Source organism: Xylaria bambusicola (genome assembly GCF_022495145.1).
Source record: "Xylaria bambusicola strain CBS 139988 unplaced genomic scaffold F5B22scaffold_101, whole genome shotgun sequence".
In the NCBI taxonomy this organism is placed as follows: domain Eukaryota; kingdom Fungi; phylum Ascomycota; class Sordariomycetes; order Xylariales; family Xylariaceae; genus Xylaria; species Xylaria bambusicola.
The window spans coordinates 42786-65651 of record NW_025953654.1 but is presented as its reverse complement, the minus strand read 5'-3'; the positions used below and the strand labels follow the sequence as shown (position 1 = coordinate 65651).

The 22866-nt window shown below is 49.1% G+C and overlaps 6 protein-coding genes across 6 annotated transcripts; 5 read left to right on the top strand and 1 right to left on the bottom strand.

Annotated features, from left to right (window-relative positions):
• Positions 1 to 3307: 3307 nt before the first annotated feature.
• On the top strand, positions 3308 to 6320 carry F5B22DRAFT_652642 (ATP dependent DNA ligase domain-containing protein; the record flags this gene model as incomplete). The annotated part of the gene is made up of 2 exons (XM_047979639.1): positions 3308 to 3408; positions 3458 to 6320. 2 exons carry the CDS (start codon positions 3308 to 3310, stop codon positions 6318 to 6320), a joined length of 2964 nt encoding a protein of 987 aa, XP_047824783.1.
• A 79-nt stretch (positions 6321 to 6399) lies between these two features.
• F5B22DRAFT_631633 (uracil phosphoribosyltransferase-domain-containing protein) lies at positions 6400 to 8042 on the bottom strand. Its single transcript, XM_047976626.1, has 3 exons — positions 7153 to 8042; positions 6936 to 7035; positions 6400 to 6880 (listed from the first exon to the last, which is right to left on the bottom strand). Exons 1-3 carry the CDS (start codon positions 7327 to 7329, stop codon positions 6474 to 6476), a joined length of 684 nt encoding a protein of 227 aa, XP_047824782.1. The 5' UTR covers positions 7330 to 8042; the 3' UTR covers positions 6400 to 6473.
• Positions 8043 to 8045: 3 nt separating this feature from the next.
• On the top strand, positions 8046 to 10889 carry F5B22DRAFT_631629 (CrcB-like protein-domain-containing protein). Its single transcript, XM_047976625.1, has 2 exons — positions 8046 to 10023; positions 10091 to 10889. The coding sequence occupies exons 1-2, from the start codon at positions 8524 to 8526 to the stop codon at positions 10163 to 10165; spliced, it is 1575 nt and encodes a 524-aa protein (XP_047824781.1). The 5' UTR covers positions 8046 to 8523; the 3' UTR covers positions 10166 to 10889.
• Positions 10890 to 12876: 1987 nt separating this feature from the next.
• On the top strand, positions 12877 to 13699 carry F5B22DRAFT_652639 (uncharacterized protein; the record flags this gene model as incomplete). Its single annotated transcript, XM_047979638.1, has 3 exons — positions 12877 to 13234; positions 13321 to 13375; positions 13465 to 13699. The coding sequence occupies 3 exons, from the start codon at positions 12877 to 12879 to the stop codon at positions 13697 to 13699; spliced, it is 648 nt and encodes a 215-aa protein (XP_047824780.1).
• A 1101-nt stretch (positions 13700 to 14800) lies between these two features.
• Positions 14801 to 18335, top strand: F5B22DRAFT_631618 (MFS general substrate transporter). Its single transcript, XM_047976624.1, has 9 exons — positions 14801 to 15598; positions 15668 to 16161; positions 16312 to 16335; positions 16385 to 16460; positions 16596 to 16894; positions 17045 to 17099; positions 17278 to 17284; positions 17358 to 17511; positions 17617 to 18335. The coding sequence occupies exons 1-9, from the start codon at positions 15184 to 15186 to the stop codon at positions 17659 to 17661; spliced, it is 1569 nt and encodes a 522-aa protein (XP_047824779.1). The 5' UTR covers positions 14801 to 15183; the 3' UTR covers positions 17662 to 18335.
• A 1665-nt stretch (positions 18336 to 20000) lies between these two features.
• F5B22DRAFT_631614 (cytochrome P450 monooxygenase-like protein) lies at positions 20001 to 22808 on the top strand. The gene is made up of 6 exons (XM_047976623.1): positions 20001 to 20771; positions 20846 to 21076; positions 21135 to 21653; positions 21766 to 21882; positions 21947 to 22060; positions 22148 to 22808. Exons 1-6 carry the CDS (start codon positions 20279 to 20281, stop codon positions 22327 to 22329), a joined length of 1656 nt encoding a protein of 551 aa, XP_047824778.1. The 5' UTR covers positions 20001 to 20278; the 3' UTR covers positions 22330 to 22808.
• The last annotated feature ends 58 nt before the right edge of the window (positions 22809 to 22866 follow it).

The following is a 22866-nucleotide window of genomic DNA, read 5'->3' as shown; positions in this document are numbered from 1 at the left end:
GGTCTCGGCTAAAGGCTTTGATTTTCCTTTTGGAACTGCCGTCGACTTCCATATCGTCATCTAGGCCGCCTGATCCATGTTCGGTCATTGCCCAGGTTTCAAAAGCCGCCTCGGCCATAAATCCTATTATCTTGCCGAGCGAACCGTTGACAAGCGTGTCGTCCATATTTTTGATCAGCATCACCTGGGCACCTTTTTTCAAATCCATTGACTTGGGCGCCATCATGTTTGCAAGAAGCTTATCTCGAATATTTGGATCACCTGCATCCTGGGATTCGTAGTGATATGACTCTCCAGGAAGATTACGTAGTCGTGACTCATTGGACCTCTCTACCTCATACCGGGTAGGGAATCTGTAATATGTTAACATATATGTCTCAGCAGCACGAAGGTAGGTGTAATTACAATTCGGTGACATCCAGACCATCATCAAACGAGAGTGGCCGTGCAAGATTTTTGAAAGTCTGAACGGTATCGTCGCTAATCTTGCCAAGGCGCATCTCATTTAGCATGCCAGCGAACTCTGGAAGTAAGTTAGCTGAAGTACCTACACCACCTGATAAGCATTGGGAGATTGAAGGAAATAACATACGAGGATCCTTCTGGCGGAAAACCTGTGTCAGTCCGATTGTATGGTCGATTGAAGTATTCCAGGTCGCCGCGTCAAATGCGAACTTGGCCTCCTTTTTCCCGCCATCGGGAACCGGGGGGAGCTGGAAGAAATCCCCCGTGATAACCAATTGAATGCCGCCAAAAGCTCGACCATTATTTCGAATTTCACGAGCTATCTGTGAAAGCTTGTCAAATAAATCACCGTCAACCATAGAAACCTCATCAATGATGAGCGTCCTAGTTCGAAGCCATCTATTCTTTGCTTTTGCGTTACGGCGGATCTTCTTTACTAGTGACGGAACATCTTCTTTTCCTAAGCCAATCCCGGCAAAGCTATGAAGGGTCTGACCGCCGATATTGCAGGCAGCAAGGCCGGTAGATGCTGTTACACTGAGACGTTCGGGGTCACGCGCCCACTTTTTCTTGAGCTCTGAGATAATGGCTCGCATCAGGACAGACTTGCCTGTTCCGGCGGGACCAGTGAAGAAAACACTCTGCCCCTTTTTTGTAACGAGATCAATTACGTGTTGCTGCTCGGAACTTAGGGAAATTGCTGAAGCCTTTGTTTTCTGTGTTACGTGGTCATCTGTCACAGCGCGCATTTCTTCCCGTGAAAGATGCCCTTCAGGCTCTGATTTTTTATTTTGATTCTTGAGTTGCTTGCGTTGTTCCTTGACAGCACTTTGGGTAGTGTTCCATGGAAGCCCCTTTTTCTTGCTGGGCAATGGTGTAGCTGCTGCGTTAGCATCTTCAGGTTCTAAGTCGTTATTTCGACTAGAGTTAGCAGATTCATGACCCCAGGTCTTTGGTAAAGTCCTCTTCTTCGCTGGTGGTAAGGTGTTATTCGCAGATTCCCGTTTTGAATCCTGGCGTTTCTTCGGGGGGAACATATGGTGCTGGGGCGAAGAAGACCACGGTATCTGGCTTAACGATGGGGCGGCTGCGGCAACAGGAGGTTGAGCCTTCAAAGGGGTCTTTGACTTGGAGGGTAGTAGAGGGGGCAATGATGCAGGACATTCGTAGTCCAATTCGAGAGCATCATCGTCGCTAAAGTCATCCTCATTCACGCAAACCGAACTCAATATGCTCTCTGATGTCTGAGTGGTGCCATGGGTTAACGACGGACAATCTTCAAATGATCCGGCATTACCGCATATAGACACGAGACTATTAGCGCGCGACGTGCCAGCAGAACTTCTGTTTATAGACGACGGTCTTGTTCCAGAGAGTGGCGTTGGATTGGTGGAACTTGACTTGAACAGACTGGCAGTTTGAGCAGTTGAGGGAGTGGTAGTGGTGGTGGAACGAGGTTTACGAAGCGCGGATGTAGCCCAAGATGTAATTTCAGGCTGCTGGGAGGACGGACTGCTCGAGGGGAATAATTGTTTGGCTAGATCAGATTTGGTGGCCAAGCTGCTGGCGTCGGCGCCTTTGGCCCTGTCCCTTTTCGCTCTCCCCAACATGGCGGTTTTGGAAGCCAACACGGACACAGACGCAGACGCAGGGGCGGTGATGCATAGGCCAGCGACCTGCTGGGGTCGTAACTTGGTGCGTATGTGCGAGGGCGAGAGTGAACGGGTTCTCGATGAGGGGGAGAGTGACGGTCGCAGGGCCAGGACGCGGGTCGGCCCAGCATTCATCCAGCAGATAGCCCACCCACGTAGTTCGTGATGCTCGTGATGTTCGTGGTGTTCGTGGTGTTCGGAGGCGCGCACGCACAAAGGTGGCTAGTTAAAACGGATGGCTTGTTGCAGGAATTGAAGCGGAGGAGGTACCATGGAGAGAGAGAGAGAGAGAGAGACTACCTAGCAGTAGTCACGGTACCAATCCACACATGAAAATGTGTCAATTGTCCTGACCTAGGGAATCATCTATCCCTCTCTGGCATTATTTGTCTTTCTTTACTGGGAAGTGTTGATATAAACTTTTGCAGTGCCACTGACAGTGGGCATTGACGGATGTTTGGTGGCGGCTCACCTATTAGGTTGGTAAATTGATGCAGGGTACTAGATAAGGATTAGGTAGGTACCTAGTGGTACAATGTACTTAAGCGCGTCGCGCTGTTTCAATGCTGAAAACGCGCTTGGGGTGACACCATGTACCTGTACTTTTCAAGGTTGTCATCCCGACTTTGTTTAGTATGCTTGCTTGACTATACCTTACCTACAGTAGGTATGTAGTTAGCTGTCTGGAGGGTACCAAGGTTAATTAGATTCAATGTTGTACCCTTTTCTATTCAAGAAGCATTTACCCCAATAGGCAACTATGTACTCATTAGCTACATGTACATACTACAGTAATGCCCAGGTGTACATGTATACTACGTACATGTAACGAGATGCACATGGCTGCCTATTGTAGATCTACTTAAGTAGGGATATAAAATCACATGAAAGAACTCCCTCGAGATCCTCATGATTACTTAGATATCAAGAAATCCATTGCATGTTGACGGTTCATTAATTCCCGGCCCGTGCAGCAAGGCTTCACTTCACCACTTACTACTACCTACTATGTTCGAATTGGCCCGCGACGATCCCTGTGCATGAGACAAATGAGCGGTACCTTCTGCTTGATGTCATAACGAATAAACCACCAAAAAGCAACATAGATCTCTAGGTGCTGTGCCAACATAGCTTGCTTGCTTCTTTCTCTCGCAATAAATCTACACCTAAATGATCTATAACTCGTCATTATGGGTAACGCAAGCAAACGAGGACGTGACCCTGGCGCAATAGACGAAGAGGAGCGGCAGTACGCCACTGGTGGCCAGACTCTCGAAGAACTAGACGAAAAGTATGTAGTCTATTATCAATCTCTTCTCATAGATCTAACTTTCTCTCAGGTACCCAAACAGGCCCCAGAATCATGGCAAGACGCTCTTCTTCGCCGAGCTTTACCAAGGTCTTTTCGACCCCTTGAATGCCACCAGGAAGCAGCCTGTCAGAAGAGGGCACGGGGTTGCCTCCAAGTCCACTCCGCACGAGCACCGCCGTCGTGTCATTGAACGCTTCATCTCGCGATGGCGCACCGAGACTGGCAATGACTTCTTCCCTGCTCTGCGTCTCATCCTGCCCACCTCGGACCGCGAGAGGGGCATGTACGGCCTGAAGGAGTCTGCCATTGCCCGTCTGCTCATCAAGCTGATGAGGCTCGATAGGCATTCCGACGATGCCCAGAGTATGCTGAATTGGAGGCGTCCAGACCGTTCCAGCACCGCTGGCGACTTTGTCGATCGATGTTACAATGTCCTATCCAAGAGGCCTTCGCGGATAGAACCCGGCGATATGCGCATCGCCGATGTAAACGAGATGCTAGACAAGCTTTCGGCCGTGTCCGGTGAGAAGGGCCAGTTACCCATCATCGAGACTTTCTACGATCGGATGAACGCCGAGGAACTCAAGTGGGTCATCCGTATCATTCTCAAGCAGATGAGAATTGGAGCCACTGAGAGGACACTACTGGAGCTGTGGCATCCTGATGCGCAGCATCTTTTCAATGTTTCCTCGAGTCTGAGAAGGGTGTGCTGGGAGTTGTATGACCCCGAGATCCGTCTCACTGGCGCTCAGACCGGTGTTGCCTTGATGCAATGCTTTCAACCCCAACTTGCCGCTTATGAGATGGCCACCTCGTTCGACAAAATGATCGAAAGACTCCACGCATCGACCCATGAAATGGCTGGTAATAACAAAAGTTTCTGGATTGAAGAGAAGTTAGATGGTGAACGGATGCAGCTGCACATGCTCCAGGACCAGAGCATCCCAGGCGGCAAGAGATTCTGCTTTTGGTCGAGGAAGGCTAAGAATTACACATATTTATATGGAGAGGGTCTACATGACGAGGCCAATTCCGCCTTGACACGTCATTTAAAAAATGCATTTGCACCGGGCGTGCGCAACATCATCCTCGACGGCGAAATGATTGTCTGGGATCCACAGCTTAAGAAAGTCTTGAAGTTCGGCACGCTGAAATCAGCGGCTCTCGAGAATAGTGCCTGGAGCCCCTATGAGAGCGACGCCCCACGGCCTGTCTTTCGGGTTTTCGACATTGTTCTATTGAATGATCAGCCACTGACACAGTATACGCTCCAAGATAGACGCAATGCCCTAGCCAAGGCTGTTATCGGTGAACCACATCGACTTGAAATTCATGACTATGCAGTAGCCACGAATTCTAGCGAAATAGAACCTATGCTGCGCAAGATCGTCTCGGATGCTTCGGAAGGCCTCGTAGTGAAGAATCCACTATCTATGTATACTGTCGGTCTGCGCGTTCCTGACTGGATCAAGGTGAAGCCGGATTACATGGATGGCTTTGGTGAAAATGTCGACGTCGTCATTATTGGTGGATACTATGGATCAGGGCATCGCGGCGGCAGATTATCGTCGTTCATGTGCGGCCTTCGCGTTACGGAGAGTGACATCAAGGCTGGTGCTCACCCAGAGAAGTGTTATAGCTTTATCAAAGTCGGTGGAGGGTTCCGCGCTGAGGATTATGCCGAGATCCAACAACTCACAACAGGTAAATGGAACGACTGGGATGCGAAGAAGCCGCCAAGCAAGTATATCCAATTAGCTGGAGGTGAGAAGCACCAATACGAGCGGCCTGATGTCTGGATTCGCCCCAGCGACTCAGTTGTCATAACCGTCAAGGCAGCAAGTGCTGAAGAGACCAATTCATTTGCGAGTAGATTGACGCTCCGATTCCCGCGGTTCAAAGAGCGGAGGCCTGACCGAAATTGGGATCAGGCATTGGATTATGAAGAGTTCGAGGCACTAGTTGCAGAAGGCAAGAAGGAAAATGAGTTTAAGATGGAGAAAAGGCGACAACGTGGCGTTAAAAGGGTCAAAAAGAGCATCGTCATAGCTGGGCAGGACACGGGACCTGTAGAATTTGCAGAGCCTAAGACAAAGGTGTTTGAGGGCCTCGAATTTTGCGTGTTAACAGACTGTACGACGCCCGTAAGAAAAACCAAGGCGCAATTAGAAGCCCTTGTCAAAGAGAACGGCGGTAAACTATCGCAGCGCGCTGCCCCCGACACAGAGATGATATTAGTCGCGGAGAAAAAGGTCGTCAAGGTCGCCAGCTTAATCAAGGCCGGTGGCGAATTCGATATCATCCGCCCGAAGTGGCTTCTGGATTGCATCGCCCAAGGAAACGGAGGCTTTCTCCTTCCTTACGAGGCAGGGCATTTGTTCCATGCCTGTGATGCGACGCAAAGCGCCGCCGAGGAGAATACTGATGAGTTTGGCGACGGCTACGCACGCGATTTGAGTGTTGAAGAGCTCAGGCAACTACTACAGAACATGCCAAAGAAAGAGATTACGGAAATGCCCTTCCACAAGGAGAGATTCCTCAACCAACTAAGGGAGCATGGCCACGATCTAAGTGAGATGCGAAGCCATCTATTTAAAGGTATAGTTGTCCATATCGCAGGAGCGGATACTGCAAGCTCTATAGAAGTATGCCAAGTGAGAAACCGAATCCGATTTGGGGGTGGCGCTCTAGCAGATAGCTTAGACGACAAGACCACCACACACATCGTTGTTCTAAGCAAGAATCATCCTGAAGAAATGGACCTTGCGCGCGAGGTTCGGTCCGTCATCAGTTCACGGCGCCCTTTGCCAAGGGTCGTCTCTAAGCAATGGGTAGCAGACTGTTGGCAAAACCGAACTGTTGTGGACGAGGAAAGATTTGCACCATTATGAAAAACCTTTAGCCAGCAACAGATAATGTACGTGTACAGTAACCTCTATGATTCACAATCAAGACCAACATATGGAACAGAGAGTGCATCACATGAGTCAATTTGGCTGTGGTACGTGGGGTACTCTATTTAGCTCTTTACGATTCTATGGCGGCTATTTACCAATGGTAAGGAAGATGCGGTCACCAATATCTCCCAAGCCAGGCTTGAGCATTCCATTAGGTGTCAGCTCCGAGTCGACACCCGCCACCCAGATCTCGACAGCTTCGGGCCACTCTTCGGCGGCACGGCGGACACCATCCGAGGCTGCGATGACAGACAGAACGAGAATCTTCTTTACTCCCCATTCTTTTAAAGTCTGGATGGCGGCGACGCAGGTGCCGCCGGTGGCAATGACGGGGTCGAGGATGACAGCCAGGCTCGAGACGTGGGCGCCGGGTCGGCCGGATGCGGTATGGTTGGGAAGGTTATTGTAATACTCGACAGGCTCAAGGGTGCTCGGCTCACGGTATAATCCGAGGTGGTGTACCGGGACGGGAGTTGGTAGGAGTGTCTGTATGGCTTTTATGTGATTTTAGTAGGGGGCACGAGAAGTCGGGTAATTTGGCGAACGAACCATCGACCATACCCAGGCCAGACCTCAATATGGGCACAACGGATATCTCCTGCGGCTCTGTTGACGTCGTGGTGTACTCATATCCGATAGGCGTCAGGCCCTACGCATGTACAACATTTCGCGTATTAGCAAACGGAGCTTAAGGATCACATGCAGGGGGTACAAATAGGTGGCCAGAGGAGGGGGAGCAATATACGAAATACGTATAGAATAATACCTTTGGTCCATCTACTACAGTCAAGGTGGAGGCGAGAGCCTCACAGCCGACAATCAGCGCAATTTCATGGACGAGGGATTTGACCTCGCGTGCTTCGGTTTCCCTGGACCGGAGGCGGCTGAGTTTAGAGAGCAGACAAGGATGTTTGGAGACGTGAACGTTGGCCGGGAGCGACATGATGTTATTATCTACGAAGCGCCTAATCTCAAATTGAGTAATGCTTGATAGTAAGAACCTGTCAAATCAAGATGATAAGAACGATAGCTGGATACGGAACAAGAGAGATGCTCGTCAAGAAATAAGGAAGCAAGGAGTTCGGGGTGTTTGAGTAGGTAGGTGGTTGGATGAGTGAAGCGCCCAAGCAGATTGGTCTCTATCAATGGCCTGCGGTATCATGAGCAGAAGGGTGATTAGATACCGGTGCTACTTTGCCTAAGGCACCTAGACACAGGTCTGCCGTACTGGAACATGCAGAGGTTACGAGAGCAGCATTCAGGTTGAGACCCAATCTGACTGAGCGGACCTGTGAACGGCCTCATCATCCCCTTGGGAATGGGATGCGCGGGGAATGCCCCGCGATGCGGCTGCTTTAGGTAGCTACGTAAGCAGCTATCTACATACCTACGTAGGGTAGGTACTTACCCTTACCCTTGATAGGTAGGTACGTGCTATGCGGAGACCTTTATATCTCCACGCTACTGCTACTGTCTACTATATGTAAGTACCCTCAATGTACTATACCTAGCTAAATATGATCTAGCCGTGTTAGGTCTAGTGCTGGTGCTGTCCCATCTACAGATCCATATGCGGTAAGAAGCATAGATAACAGCTGAAAAAGTAAGTACATAAGTATATCCAACATGCTTGATCAGACCCGACGTTCGCTACTTGGCCAGATAAGATACCTAGACACTTTAGTTACGATGTTGTAATGAAACAGCATATAAAAGTGGGAGGGTGAATATGTAGATATCATTGCCACCACGTCTTCAGTTAAGTACAACTATCGATGTGCGGCGAGAGGGGTATGGTACATATGAGGCTGTTGCAAGTACTTCAACTTCTTACCTTACTTCGTATGTACATAGTACGGAGTAAGGTACCTACTAGGGAAGGGAAGACATGGAAAGAAATTGTCCTCATATTATGTAATAGGTACATACATTCATTGCTTCCCACCACCCCCATATGTATAGCCGGTTTTTCAACATGGAACCTCTTTCAAGGTCGTCAGGAAGCCTGAACGAGAACCACTAATTAGCGGATGGAGGAGGATGCCACGGGCGTCAGCTGGGCAGCCTATGCGTACTGAGTACATCGAATCGCCCTTCTTCGTCGCCATACTCTCCGTCTGGGCTTACCGAATCAGGCATGCCGTCCGGGCTCACGCGCGGAACCACGCTCCGGTCCGCTCCTGACCAAGACGCCACGCCGTCACCGCGCCCCAATGCCCAGAATGACCCGAGCACCGGCGGGCCAGTACAGCCAATCGCCTCACCGGCCCGCCGTCCTTCCAAGACGGCATCTGGCTATGAGGCTCCAGAGTCCTACCTCAACCTTCCCGAGGTCGAGGATGTGCCCATCATCCAAGACCGAAACGAATTGTCTCGTCTCGACAGCCAGTCTATCGAAGAGCTTGCATCTCGTCTTCACGCAGATAGGGCGGCTCCCGGTACAAGACGAGACTTACTTGGCGAGAGTCAACTCCCACAGGGTGCCTCCCCTGCCCAGTCTCCTGACGATGATGCCGATGCGGTAATGGCACCACTCTCTCAGTGGGCCACAGAGTTCTACACCGTTTCGTATCTCATCCTGTTCGCCATCTTAGGCACTCTAGCACGCCTAGGTCTGCAAGCCTTGACATTCTATCCCGGCGCTGCCATTCCTTTTAGCTCCGTGTGGCCCAATTTCGCCGGTACCCTGGTCATCGGCTTTTTGACCGAAGACCGCATGTTGTTCCGGTATGAGCGAGACAATATGCCAATATCCGGCCAGCAATCAATCATGTTAAAGGCCGATGACGACGTGTCGGGATCCCCTCATGCCTGGCGCGTAGCCCAGGATCTCGCCGCCGCGAAGAAGGCTCACCTGAGTGTTAAAAAGACAATTCCGCTCTACATCGGGCTGGCTACTGGCTTCTGCGGCTCGTTCACCTCCTTTTCCTCTTTCATACGGGACATCTTCTTGGCCCTGTCTGACGACTTGCCGATCCCAGATGGGGCTTCGACGCCGCGCAACGGAGGCTACTCGTTCCTAGCCCTACTCGCCGTCACCATTGGCACCATCTCGCTCTCTTTCTCGGGATTCTACCTCGGGGCCCATCTAGCCGAGGTATTAGAGCCTGTGACGCCATCGATTCGGTATCCGTTGTCCCGCAAGTTCCTCGACCCGCTCGCTGTGGTGCTGGGCTGGGGCTCCTGGATCGGTGCCGTCGTCCTCTCAATCGTTCCGCCTGACAGGTATAGCAACCCGGGCTCGTCCGAATTCTGGCGAGGCCGCGCCACCTTCGCCCTCGTATTCGCGCCTCTGGGCTGCCTCGCGCGGTTCTACGCCTCGGCTCGTCTCAACGGGCGCGTCGCGGCGTTCCCGCTGGGCACGTTCGCCGTGAATATCGCCGGCACAGCGATCCTCGGGGTGGCCTGGGATCTGGCCCACGTCCCCACGGGCGGCGTCGTCGGATGCCAGGTCCTCCAGGGCATCCAAGACGGGTTCTGTGGGTGCCTAACAACTGTGTCCACGTGGGTCGTCGAATTAGCGGTTCTTGGGCGCCGAAAGGCTTACGTGTACGGAGGCGCAAGCGTCATTACTGCTTTGGTGCTCTTGATTGCTATTATGGGGGGGTTGCGGTGGAGTCAGGGGTTCTCAACCCTGCTTTGCGTGCATTAGAATTAACACCCTCTTGAGACATATTTGATTCTCTTCTCAGCCGTATACTTACATTGTGGTAACTTGGGTTAGCTCTGAAGCTATTTGGAAGGGACAGGTTCAAAAGTGTAGATTCGCTTCACAATAGGTGGACTGTATAGTCTCTTTCTTTCTTTTGACTGTAAACTACGCCTGCAAATTTGTTGTTTCGCAAATATATAGGGTTCTTGTTACGTGGCGGATCAATAATCTGCTTCATAGAGGTGGTTATACACGCCGTAATGATCGTGCCCGGCATAATGGGGTTTTGCTCTAGATTAGGGTGTTGCAGTAACATACAGTGAGTTTAGATGTGCAGGGTCTCGACTTGATAACCTCGTTCTATGTTTTGATAGCATAGCGGTTTAGTATTATACTCCTATTCTGTTCCGTAACATAGGGTTATCCAACCTTTTATCAGGTTTATACCAGAGCTTACACGAAGTTTTATCCGCAATGGGACTGCTTACTATGGTCACAGAGATTCATGACGCATCAGCTCTGAAAGCTTTCGATTGCTGGGCTAGCCCGGGTATATCAACATGATGTCCTGATATACCGCTCAATATATGAAACTAGGCCGAGGGACTACCAGTGCCAAGCGAGAACGCGTACGGGAGTCGGTATTACTTAACCTCCGTCTCTCCGCTCGTTCGTCCGCTTGTCCGCTCTTTCTAGAACGAATAGCCTCCCATCGCTAACATTGAGGTTGCATGTCAGGGTCGCAGCATGGGGCAGGCTAGTGAGTCCTATTGTTACGTAAGCGTTTCTCAACTTTCCGGCGCACAAAGCTAAGCTATACGGGGAGGGGTTTCTTCGTTACCTTACAGCCATGTGATATTATTTGGTTATTGGCTTCTAAAGAAGCCTGTATGATAGAAGTTCATGACGCTTTTAGCAACTAACATAACTGGCTTATGACAGAGGCAGAAGCTAGAGCTAAAGAATTAATATATATACAATGGTAATGCGTTTCCGGTAAGAGTTCCGGCTTGTGTGATGGAAGCCCACTATAATGTATATATGTGAAACGCGCACGAAAAGGCTATAATAATAACAATGGGTTAGCGGCAAACGTATTGGCTGGCTACGAAGATGGAATAAACATGAAAGATAAAACAGTGGAATCAAAGCTTTGCTCCTAGCCGTCAGAACAGATGTTAAGATAGTGTACCAGAGGTATTAAACGAATTCGTTTTTATGAAACCTAGCCAGTCTGTAAATGTGATTATGAAGTACTCAGCCCTACGATACCCGTATTAAACCCCTGTTGCCGCCGTGTTTAGGTAATATTAGCGCTGTTAGTTAACTGGGATGCCGTTGAACACGAGGCCCCTATCGATCCCAGTAGAAGCCTTTCCGAGGGCTATTTTGATACCCATTGATTTAGATATGTTATACATGGAAGAGAGAGTACCACCTTCCGTCTATGAACCCATTTACGCGTTCATGTGCTATTCTATGAGTGATCACTCCTTAACTATTACTCCGTACTCCGCCCCGGATATCGTGTTTCTCAGCGCGCGTCGCAAGAAACTACAACGGGGGGCATCATGGGCGACTCTTTGTCACTGTAAGTCACCCGAATTCGTAATTTCACTATAGGAGATATGCTGTGTGACTAACCGAGAACGCCGGACGGTCGCCGGATGGTCGACAAAAGGAGGCCTCGTCTCTTGTAACCTACAATTCTGATTAGACATGACTACAAGGCGACATATCTGATTCGATGTTGGAATTTGATACATGCATCCATCCTATGACTTAAATGAAACGATTATATTTAAGCATATACACGTGTAGACTTACAGACAGTTCTGCTCGCAGTCCATGTAACAGACCGGCGAGTCAATCCGGATAGCCCGGCGACGGCAGTTGATCGGCAGACATATGATCTAACGAAATCCGGCATGGAGCCGTTGTTTCCGGGCCATCAATTTGTCAGTACTATTTAATTACAGGGTACAACGCGTATAGCAGGTCCAAGCGCCTACTTAAGATGTCAGCATCTTACGTGATTGAGAGACAACAGCGCTCATGATAAGTCGTCTTGTGTATAACTTTAGTCGCTTTCTAGAGAACAAGAAGTCTACAAGGCTGCCAAAATTCACGCAATAACGCTATGAACGGCTCGGGTTTGCGTTGTACATCAATACAATGGAGTGATATACCCTTTTCAGAAAGTCACGATACATATCTCGCGGATGAGAGTTGAGGGGAAAGGAAAGGAGTTATACTGCCTTATGAGTCATTGAGGAGATGAATATCGATCGAGCATGCAGGGGCCTAGTTGCTCTAGGGCGTGTAATTTTCTTTTGCGTATTCCCATGCATGCCTGCCCGTTATTTCCTTAGTTCGGACCTCTAAGCGCAACGACCATCTTTGCTCAACGCACTAAGAGCGGTTGATTCAGGTTGGGAAAAGCGATGAGACAATGCAATGCATGATTACACATGGGTGTCATGTAAATAAACTTCTCACACATCCTTGCCTAGACAGATGATGATCTTTTAGACATTTACCTCCGTGGGTTCGGATTGTTTCCAAGACCGACGTTATCGGAGGACAATAGACTCGGCCGATGGCCCCGGCGATGCGACATGTCATCACGCTAAGCAGAGGGAGACATCGACTCAATTACACGGTAGAGCAGCGCCGCGACATCCTCGATGAAATCTGGGTTGATTATAAAGCCATACCTACGTCTTTCCTGATGAACCCTTCTCGTCCGCACTTCTAAACTCAATAGTAGCTCTTACTCATAGAAAACGACAGCCCTTAGATCCTCATAGTCTGAGTTCAAGTTGACAAATAAGAACTATGTACAGCACCAAGATCTTTCTTCCCTTGACCGCCCTTATGGGCGCGTCGTTCGCTCAGACCTCCGCCAGTCTGGACTGTTCACAGAGCGTGAGCTACTTCATAGCGAACGCTCCTACTATGGCACCAGAACTCTTACCTTATTTGGATGGCCCCTTCAACACTCCAGTCCACACCCTCCCCGACGGATCAGTGACCACACTGCCCCCAGATACCCTCGCCGACCCAGAAGGCTACGTAGAAGTGGTCTGCGCCGTCGCCTCCGAGCTCCCCTCCTCGGTATTACCCGCCTTCCAGAGCTTCGGCCAGGGGCTCTTAAGCTACGGTAGCGTTCACATCTCCGAGTATGATCAATTTGGTATGTATCAAAACCTACGGTGCCAGTTCTGAGACCTGGACTTGGTAGAATGATCTGTTGTCTTCGAGCGCTAACTGTTGCCGCAGTACGTGAACTTCTGATCCTAAAACATGATCACCGTGATCTGCATAATTCTAGAAAGTATGTAATAAGGAACTAGACTAATACCTTTTTATATGGCAGGTAACGGATTGCGTTACTACGGGGCCCGCAGCTGCTACTATCACTAGCTACCTTAATTCAATCCTCCTCGGCACGGGTGGCCTCTGCCAGCCTACGGCTACACCCGGTGGCTCGGCCAATGGCACCCTTTCTACTACACCTGCTCCAACGGCTACGGGTACCAACTCCACCTCCGGCTCTTACCCTACCTCTGTGGTCATCGCCGCTGCGTCCAAGCCCACCGGTGTCTTTGTTGGGGCGGCAGCGGTTGGTGGCCTCATCGGAGCCGTAATGTTGCTATGAGCAAGCTTATTAGAATTGACTCGGAAATCCTAGATTACTTTCGCCAGCCTCATTTTGTATTTTAGCATATTTTATTGTGGATATAGCTCGCTGGATGTCAAGTTCATACAGTGGTGTTGATGGTCAACAGGTGACATGATGAACAACCTAGGAGTCTAGGTTAGATCAGCTTGGATAAAAAAGGGAAATTATATTGTATTTGGAGTTACTGCTAAGTCAGAATATCCTATGACATTAATACTGGAATCGTTACCATTCTGCACCATAATCACCGGGCAAATCAGACCCGGAGCATAGCATTTGTTCCATGAGTTTCACAAATACGAAGTATCCACATTGTAATTTGGGTAGATTGAACGATTGTTAGGCGTGGCGAGTACGTTTGTACTCCGTAAGGGCATTGACATATAGACTTCAGCCGTACACCTACGAAAACATGCGCTTTCCATTGAACATGAGGCTAATAAGCCCTCGCTTGTATGAGACACGTTGGTGGATTCGGAGGTTAGGAAGGCCAGCAACCGAGCCCTTCATTTCTGGTATGAGTGACACGAAATATTAGTAGCTTGATTTGAAAGTAAGCCGTGATGACTGGGATGTACGCAGTATATGGGAAACGAAGCTACACCGGGTTTGAGAGATTTGGTTACTTTCAGAGACTGGAGGCATCTTCCAAAGTCTATTTACTACTCATAATTTGGTTATCGACTTTGCAAGAAGATGCGAATTTAGACAGCTTTCATATTGGGTTAGGGATAAACGGCTTAAGTATATTAGTCCGCGATTGAACATCTGTTCGATACTTGAATTCTACTATTTGCTTGTTATAGTTATATGATTTAAGTATATATTCTAAAACTCTTTCAGCCAATACCTGCCGTCTCTGTATGTACAAGCATTTGTGGGAAATCTCTAACTCCCAAGCCTACCGTTAGATCTGTTACTACATGTACCCACATGTGTATCTCGTATGCGTGTTCAGGACAAAATTTCGTATACCGTAATGAGAAACAGTACATAGAATTCAAAAGCCACGTGGTTACCATGTCTAAAAAGGATGTTCAAACCCCCGCTAAATAGGTAGGTAAAACGTTTATTGAGGGGAAATCTTGTAATGTCACTCGTGCCGGGGCTAGATTGATATGACCCCTTGTTGAGTTACTATACCTCCTCTTATCTCTGGGCAGGCGAGCGGGGGTGAAGCTGACGATATCATAGACCATACTGCGAAGCGACCCCCAAGACCCCTCCCCCACCGGGACCCTTGCTACGCAACGATCACACCATCGGGTTGCCGTGGCAGTAGCCAATACCAACTTCTGGACCAGGTCTCACCCAGCAAGATAAGTCGTCGATGGGGGGCAAGTAGAATTTACTGCGTGAACCAACAAACCCCCAGTAAGTAACAACTCGCCAGGTTGACACCACGCGGTATAACGCTCACCATCATACGTTTGCCTCGATACATATATTCAAGATACAGGATGGATGGCAAGTTCATAATCGGGGCAGCTCCGACCAGCAATTCTGGCAGGGCCTCTTTACCCTCAGTCTTAGAAAAGTCGGTGGTCTCATCGAAGGATCTGGATGAGACGTACAATACATATAAGCAGCAAGATGCGCGAGACCTCGACACACAGGAGGCTTCCCGGGTATTGAGGAGAATAGACAGACACCTCTTACCACTGCTCATGGGTACATACCTGTTGCAGTATTTGGACAAGACGAGCATCAACTCCGCAAGCGTCTTCGGGTTAAAGAAGGGCACGAATCTGCAGGGACAGCAGTATTCGTGGCTGACATCCCTCTTCTACATAGGATACTTGGTAGCGCAGCCCGTGGCAGGCTACGCTCTACAGAGACTCCCGCTTGGAAAATTCATCGGCGGCACTGTTCTCGGTACGTAACCCGCTGCTCTTCAAGCTTGCTGAGATTTTGGAAGACAAGCCCGCTCACAACATGGAAAAGTCTGGGGCTTGCTGACGATCACGACGCCGGCATGCAAGAATTTCGCCGGGATAGCTGCCAACAGGTTTCTCCTGGGCGTGTTCGAGTCAGTGGTGAATCCGGGCTTCGTGCTGTGTCTCTCGATGTGGTACCGCGCCGATGAACAGCCTCTGCGCATGGTCAGCTACTATTGCATGAACGGCGTGGCGGGAATATTCGGTGGTTTGCTGGGATATGCCGTCGGACATATAACGACGGGCCTGCCTCAGTGGCAATACGTCTTTCTCATCTTCGGTTCTATTAGCTTGACATGGGGCGGTATTTTCTTGGCCTTCATGCCAGACTTGCCCACCACGGCGCGGTTTCTTAGCGACCGACAAAGAATTATCGCAGTTGAACGTGTTGCGCAGAATCGCCAAGGCGTCAAAAATCATCACTTCAAGACGTATCAGATGTGGCAGTGTTTACGAGATCCTAAGACGTGGATTCTATTTTTCATGTCTATTGCTGCGCAGGTGAGGTCTCCTTTAACTTATATCATGGAAGGATTATATATCGTTGGAACAAGCACCCTTTTCTCATGAGGCTCTGCCTGTATCGATAGATGACCCCTGAACCCCTATCTTCATGAATATTAATTGCTGACGCACTCAATCTCAAATCAGATACCGAATGCAGCGCAATCTACTGTAGGTAACCCGTCTACCTCGGGTTCGCTACATCCTAATGCTAGTGTAGTTCACATCGATCATTCTCGAGACGTTCGGCTTCGATGTTCTTCAAACACAGTACATGCAAATACCGGGGAACGTCAGTAAGTGAAGAAGTATATCACATCTTCCTGTGGTGGTGGTCACCGTAAACAATTATTTTTTTGCTTCCCAAGGGATGAGTGAACAAAAAAAACACTTTAACGATGGGAAAGAACCACTGACTCTGTGCACTATAGTCCAAGTAGTTTCCCTCCTTGCTTCAGGTTACGTCAGCTCTCGGTTCCCGAACATGCGTTGCGCCGTCATGCTAGCCGGTAACCTCGTATGCGTGGCCGCTGGTGGTGCGCTCGTCGGATTGCCAGTTGGTCCCGATGGAACAGACAACAGATGGGGACGACTCGTTGCCCTCTGGCTGTGCTCGTTTCAATCTGTGGGATTCAGTATGAGTCTGACCATGGTGAGCAGTAACGTAGCGGGTTATACCAAGAAACAACTGACTGGCGCCATCCTATTTGTGGGTTATTGCGTGGGTAATGGTGAGTAACCTCTGCCTTGGACCGAGGTGGCCGGCTGTAGAGTCATACAAATTCACGCCTGGCAGTTTTGTGCTAACAGTTGGTAGTATGTCATTTATCTAGGTTTGAAAGAGTGGCACATCTGAACAGAGTGGCTGAACTATAACCAGATTATCGGCCCCCAAACATTCATCGAGAAAGAAGCCCCTCTCTATACTTCTGCATGGTGAGCAGCAAACCCAAGCCCAGTTCTTCGCACCTTTTGAGGGCCATGTTTGAACTAATATTTCAAAAGTGGGTTGAGATCACATATGTCCCTTCTACAATCAATATTGTTTCCAATTCGATAATTCAAGACGTCGAATATATGCTTAGCTAACTCTACGACGCTCTTCGGTCTTAGATATTGCGTAAGTGGCTTTTGCGAGGGCTCGTTTCATCGTTGAGTTGGGATCTCTCCAAGTCGTAACTGACACTACACAGAATTCTCATCGGTTACTCGGTTAAGACACTTTTAGTAGTAGTTCTATACCTATACATGTGGGCTGTGAACAGAAAGCGAGACCGGGAAGCAGCTGTTTCTAGCTCCGGATTGGATGCCGAGCAAGAGAAAGAAGCTATAGAGAAAGGCATGCAGGTACGTGCGCCCGATTGCCTTGTCTCTGCCTTTACGCCACTTTTGCCCTTTGATATTGCTTGATTATGTACCAGATTCTGAACATATAGTTGACTTTTGATATAGGATGTCACTGAACTTGACAACCCTGGTTTTAGGTATGTCTTGTAGCGATTTGGATGGGTTGGGACGATCAGTATGCTACATGCCACCGTGTACTTACTAGATATTGGAATATCTGCACATAGGGAAGGTCGCTGAGCCTAGTAATGAGAGGAAGGGAAGAGTCTATGAGTATGGCCTGAAAGCATACTTGATTGAATACGAGCGAGATCTGGTTGTATGAAGGTGTAAGCTCTTATGCCACGGCCGACGTGGTGAGAAGGGGTAGATTGGGCACTCCATCCCCGAAGGATTATGAGGCTCACTATTCTTTGGTTCATCTTTATCTGCTGGCGAGTTCTGAGATACTTGACAATTAGCTCATGATAGCACTAGGACCAACAATCCACAACAGCCACATTGGCATTGAAGCATTTCGCACTGTAACATGTAACCTTATTCAGTGCTAATAATTAGGCGCTTTATGAATACGGTAGGTAGACCTGGGGTATACCTAAGTTGATGGATTCTAGATAATGCCTAAGACAAGGCTTGCAAGGGGTTCCATTGGCGAGCGCACCAAGATAGAAATCGAAGCACAGACTCGCTCCACAAAGTGTCCGCACAGTATCTTTAGAGCCAGGGTACAGTATCAAACTGTATAAGTGTATGTGGAAGAGTAGGTAGGTTATCCAGACTCCAGAGATGGTGGTTTCGAGCTTACCAAATACCTGGATTCTACGTCGGATTCGATAAGAGTATCTGGCGCATACACGTTAGTCTCCCGGGGCACGGCGTGTTTTGTATCCGGATTTTAACGAGGTAGTATTGCCCGCCTCGGCAGCGTGATTCGCAGCATCGTGTCTTTCGAGACGTTGCATCGCAGCAGCGGACCAGATCGACAACCATGTATTGTATCGGTCGACTGGTTCTGGGCCACATGTACTACAGATGTAGTATTCGCTTAAGTAGATGGCGAGGATGGTGTCCATCTTCTGCCCATTAGTTCATCACCCCAAGCTCGCCATTCCTATTACAATCAGATTGTTCTTTCTCGTCATCGACTAGCGACTACACCACTCGAAAGACATTCCTTTTCTGATATCCGCTAGGGTAGAAACGTACACTACTAAGAAGCACCATGCAGGGTTCCATTTCCTAATACGTAGAGGTGCGCCGGCATCGACCAGTTTTCGACCAGTTCGCATTGCTGGGCTAACTCCGGCCCCCTCACAGCACCAGCAGAGACGCCGTCCCAGCAAGTTGTGCCGAGAATGCAACGAGGGGCATACTTACTTACGGTAAGTACCTTACTTTACAGCTAGCTGGTCTTTTAAAATGCGGCGTACGAGGTGATGTATCATAGTACGCATGGTGCAGGAATCGAGAACAACATCGGCGACGCACAGGATGGCTGGTTCCTTGACTCGTATACTTCTCAATTACACCATCTACACTATTGGCTAGGTTGCCGATCGAGAATAACTAGGGGTATTAAGCACGAACTAGGGCACAACCTGGGCTAGCACCTAGCTTATCAATCCCCGATGGGGATTCTGAACTGATTCCTACATCATACTACTTGAACGGTTGGGAAGTTTCCATATATTGCCTCAACTTGACAATGTCGGGGACCCAGATTCCCGGCCTCTAGACGATTTATACATAGTAAGCATCCCTCTTCTCATCATCTTTCCCTAGGAACCCATCGGATATAATGACATATATAATGACATAACTAGGAATGTCTAAGAGTCCGAGACGTTCAACTACCTACCTACGCTAGTCCACCGCAGATGTGCTTACCCATCGAGCCCGTTTCGAAAGAGTCTGGGGATTTGTCAACATCTTCCTCCTACCGACTACTGTACATCATAGTTAACATCAGCCCAGATAGCATCGTGGGGTGTACCTGATCTGGCTTGGCCGGTTTCTTGGCACCAGCCATTCGATCCAATACTCGTAGCTTGATCCTGGCTTTTGTCTAGACCTACCGTACTTCCATGTATCAGCCTGTGTATATGTATACCTACTTACTTACATACACGTAACAGCTGGGCGTTTCTCCTTACCATGTCTGAAGCTATGCGCCACGGCTCGTGTACATCCAACGCAGATGCTTATCTACCGGGGTAGCTAGACTACACTACCTACTTCGTACTATTGCAAGGATACATACTGTACATAAATCACGATGCCTACACCCACCTGCCATGTACATGCAGTACCCATGCGGCATGGCCTGCGCCTCTAAGGAGCTGGATCCCAAGGAAGTAGGCGAGGTAGGTAGGCTCGATAGGTAGGCTCGACAGGTAAGAAGGCGAGGAAGCTGGATGACCCGAGGCATAACTTACTACAGTCTGCAGCTAGAATTTAGTGTTGGTAGGTAGTGTTGTGTAGAGACCGGAGCTAGGGTTCGATCTTCCCATGACTACCGTAGATTCACATGCATGTTAGACATCTTTGCGACGGACATGCAGTAGTAGCTTCAACTCGCGGCCACTAGCTACTCATACAAGTTGTACTACAGTGGTGGGTTGGACGAGCAATCAGCCGATCCGAACGACCCCTCAACCATGGCGCATACTCAAAACCTAGCTCGGTCCCAGTGTTGTCGCAACCTCATTTTTGTCGTCTCTCTTTGACAAGCCCTTCGCCGTGAATTCCTTCGTCGTGATTCTCGACCATGGATCTTCCTGTTGTTCCTGTTGTTCATGTTGCCGCGTTGTCGGCGGCCGCCGGCGTTGTCTCGCATCTGACTTACTTCATACGTGGTGAACATATGCTCACAGCTTATATACTCGTTATAATCACTATCTTGAGTCCGCCCACTGCTGTCGCAGTCCTCACGATGCTCGCTGGGTTACCGTTTTCCTATGCTGCTCGGCTTACTGTCATCAGCTATGGCGCATACGTGACGACGCTCTTCACATCTATCCTAGTATATAGAGCCTTCTTTCACCCTCTGCGTCATTTTCCCGGCCCCAAACTGGCGCGATTATCGCAATTCTACCATTTCTTCCGTATTAGGGCCAAGGTCGACAACTACAGACACCTCGATCGCCTACATGCGCAGTATGGCGAATATGTGCGGGTTGGGCCCAATCTGCTCTCCATTTCCGACCCTAGTATGATCGAGATCATCTTTCATCCTCAGAGTCAATTCAACAAAGCCGAGTGTGGGTACCCCGTCATCGTCTTCGTGTACAGTTGACCCCTGGAATTGCGCATTACTGACGTTGTTCCCACCTAGGGTACGATATTGCCAACCCTCTGCTCAACTTGGTGCAACTGCGAGACAGAGCCGAGCATGATAGACGGCGGCGCCATGGTTGGGACTTGGCGTTTACGACGAAAGCTCTTCGTTCATATGATTCACGCGTCCTCAAGTACGCGGACCAATTCGTCACACAAATGCAGAGAAGAGTAGGGCAAGCCGTTAACGTTACAGACTGGCTCGAATGGTACGCCTTTGATGTTATGGGTAAGTGATTTGTCGGGCTGCATGAGGCCTATGCGACAGCTCATCTAACGGGCAATAGGTGACCTTGCCTTTGGACGTTCTTTTAAAGCATTGGAGCACGGGAAGTCCCATATCTACATTGATACGATGCACCAGACGAGCGCGCTGCCGCTCGGGTGCCTAGGCACAATGCCATGGGTAATCCAAACTATGACGGCGTTGATACCTCAAAGATTGAACCCCTTTATGACCCTAGTACGCTACAGCAACGAGTGCATAGAAGAGCGCAAACAGAGGAAACCTGCGGAGCCCGATATCATGACACCAATTCTAGCAGCTGGTCCCTTCTACGAAGATCCCAAGGCAGATGCCCTCCTACTCCTGGGCGATGCAAGGCTTATTATTATAGCGGGAAGTGACACGTCTGCAACTACGCTAATACACTCCTTTTACGAATTGGCGAGAGATGCAAACGTAGTACAAAAGATTCGCGACGAACTTGAACAGCATGGGATCCGAAATGACGATAGTCTATCTGTCACAGGCATCCAGCACTTGGAATACTTGAATGCCTTTATTAATGAGACATTGAGAATGCGTGAGTGACATTTATAAGCGGCCTAGAAGCACATTCTCCCAAATAAGCCCCATTGATATCCCTCTCGCATGGAAAATATAGAAGAACGCCGGCTCATCACTGCCGAGTATAGATCCGACGAACCCGGGCGGCCTCTTCCGCTTGACCCCCCCTGGCGGCGTCGAGCTAGGTGGCCATTACTTGCCAGGAGGAGTGAAGATAGTGAACCCACATTATTCGGTCCACCGTTGTAAGTAACATTTGCACTTTCCACCCTTGTTAAAGACATAGCATTAATAAGATCCTGCGTCCAGCGCCGAAAGCTTTCGTAGCACCCAACGAGTTCATCCCTGAGCGATGGACGACGAGGTCGGAACTAATCCGGAACAAAAAGGCGTTCACTCCGTTCTCGCAGGGCCGATTTGCTTGTAAGTGGAAATATTCAGACCTGCTCATTCCAGGATTTCCCTCGTTTATGTGTATTGAGACCGTGTCTGACTAGCATTGCACCGTAGGTATCGGCAGGAATCTGGCCCTTAATGAACTCCGTGTGGTCATCTCAAAGGCAGTACTCGAATTCGACATCTCTTTTGCTCCTGGTGAGACGGGGCGGGCTCTGTTGGAAGATTCGAAAGATATATTCACGATGTCGCTAGCGAGGCTAGAACTTCGTTTCACCAAGCGTTTGCAGAGATAGAAGCCTTAGCGATTTTGAATTGATACCCATTTGCTTCTTCAATTAGGTGGTCTCTGAGCTTGTTAGATCCACGAGTTCTCAACGTGACACATGTGGTTTACTTAATTATGATATATAAGCCTCCGTGTAATGGGTTGTGTGCTCTTGATAGCCAGCATTATATGTGAATCAGTATCCATGTATCTACAAGTTCTGACTAGGTATGTGGACTTGACGGCCGCCCGATAGCGCGGCCTAAACCCAACGCCCATAAGCGGCACTCTCACAGGGTGAAATGGAAAAGCAATTGCTGAAGCTCTATATCCAAGTTATGGCTACCGATGTAATTTGGTATAAAGACAGTAGGTACCTCATAAAATACGGAGCAATATCAGGGGTACCTACCTACTTTACATAGGTATGTAGGAAAACAGTACACATTGTAAATACTGTACTGTATGTAGTTAGATACCTAGGTAGACCTAAAGTTAGGTACTCACTTCCCAATAAACTTGCATGTAAGCACTCGGAAAATACAGTGTGCAGACTTACACATAC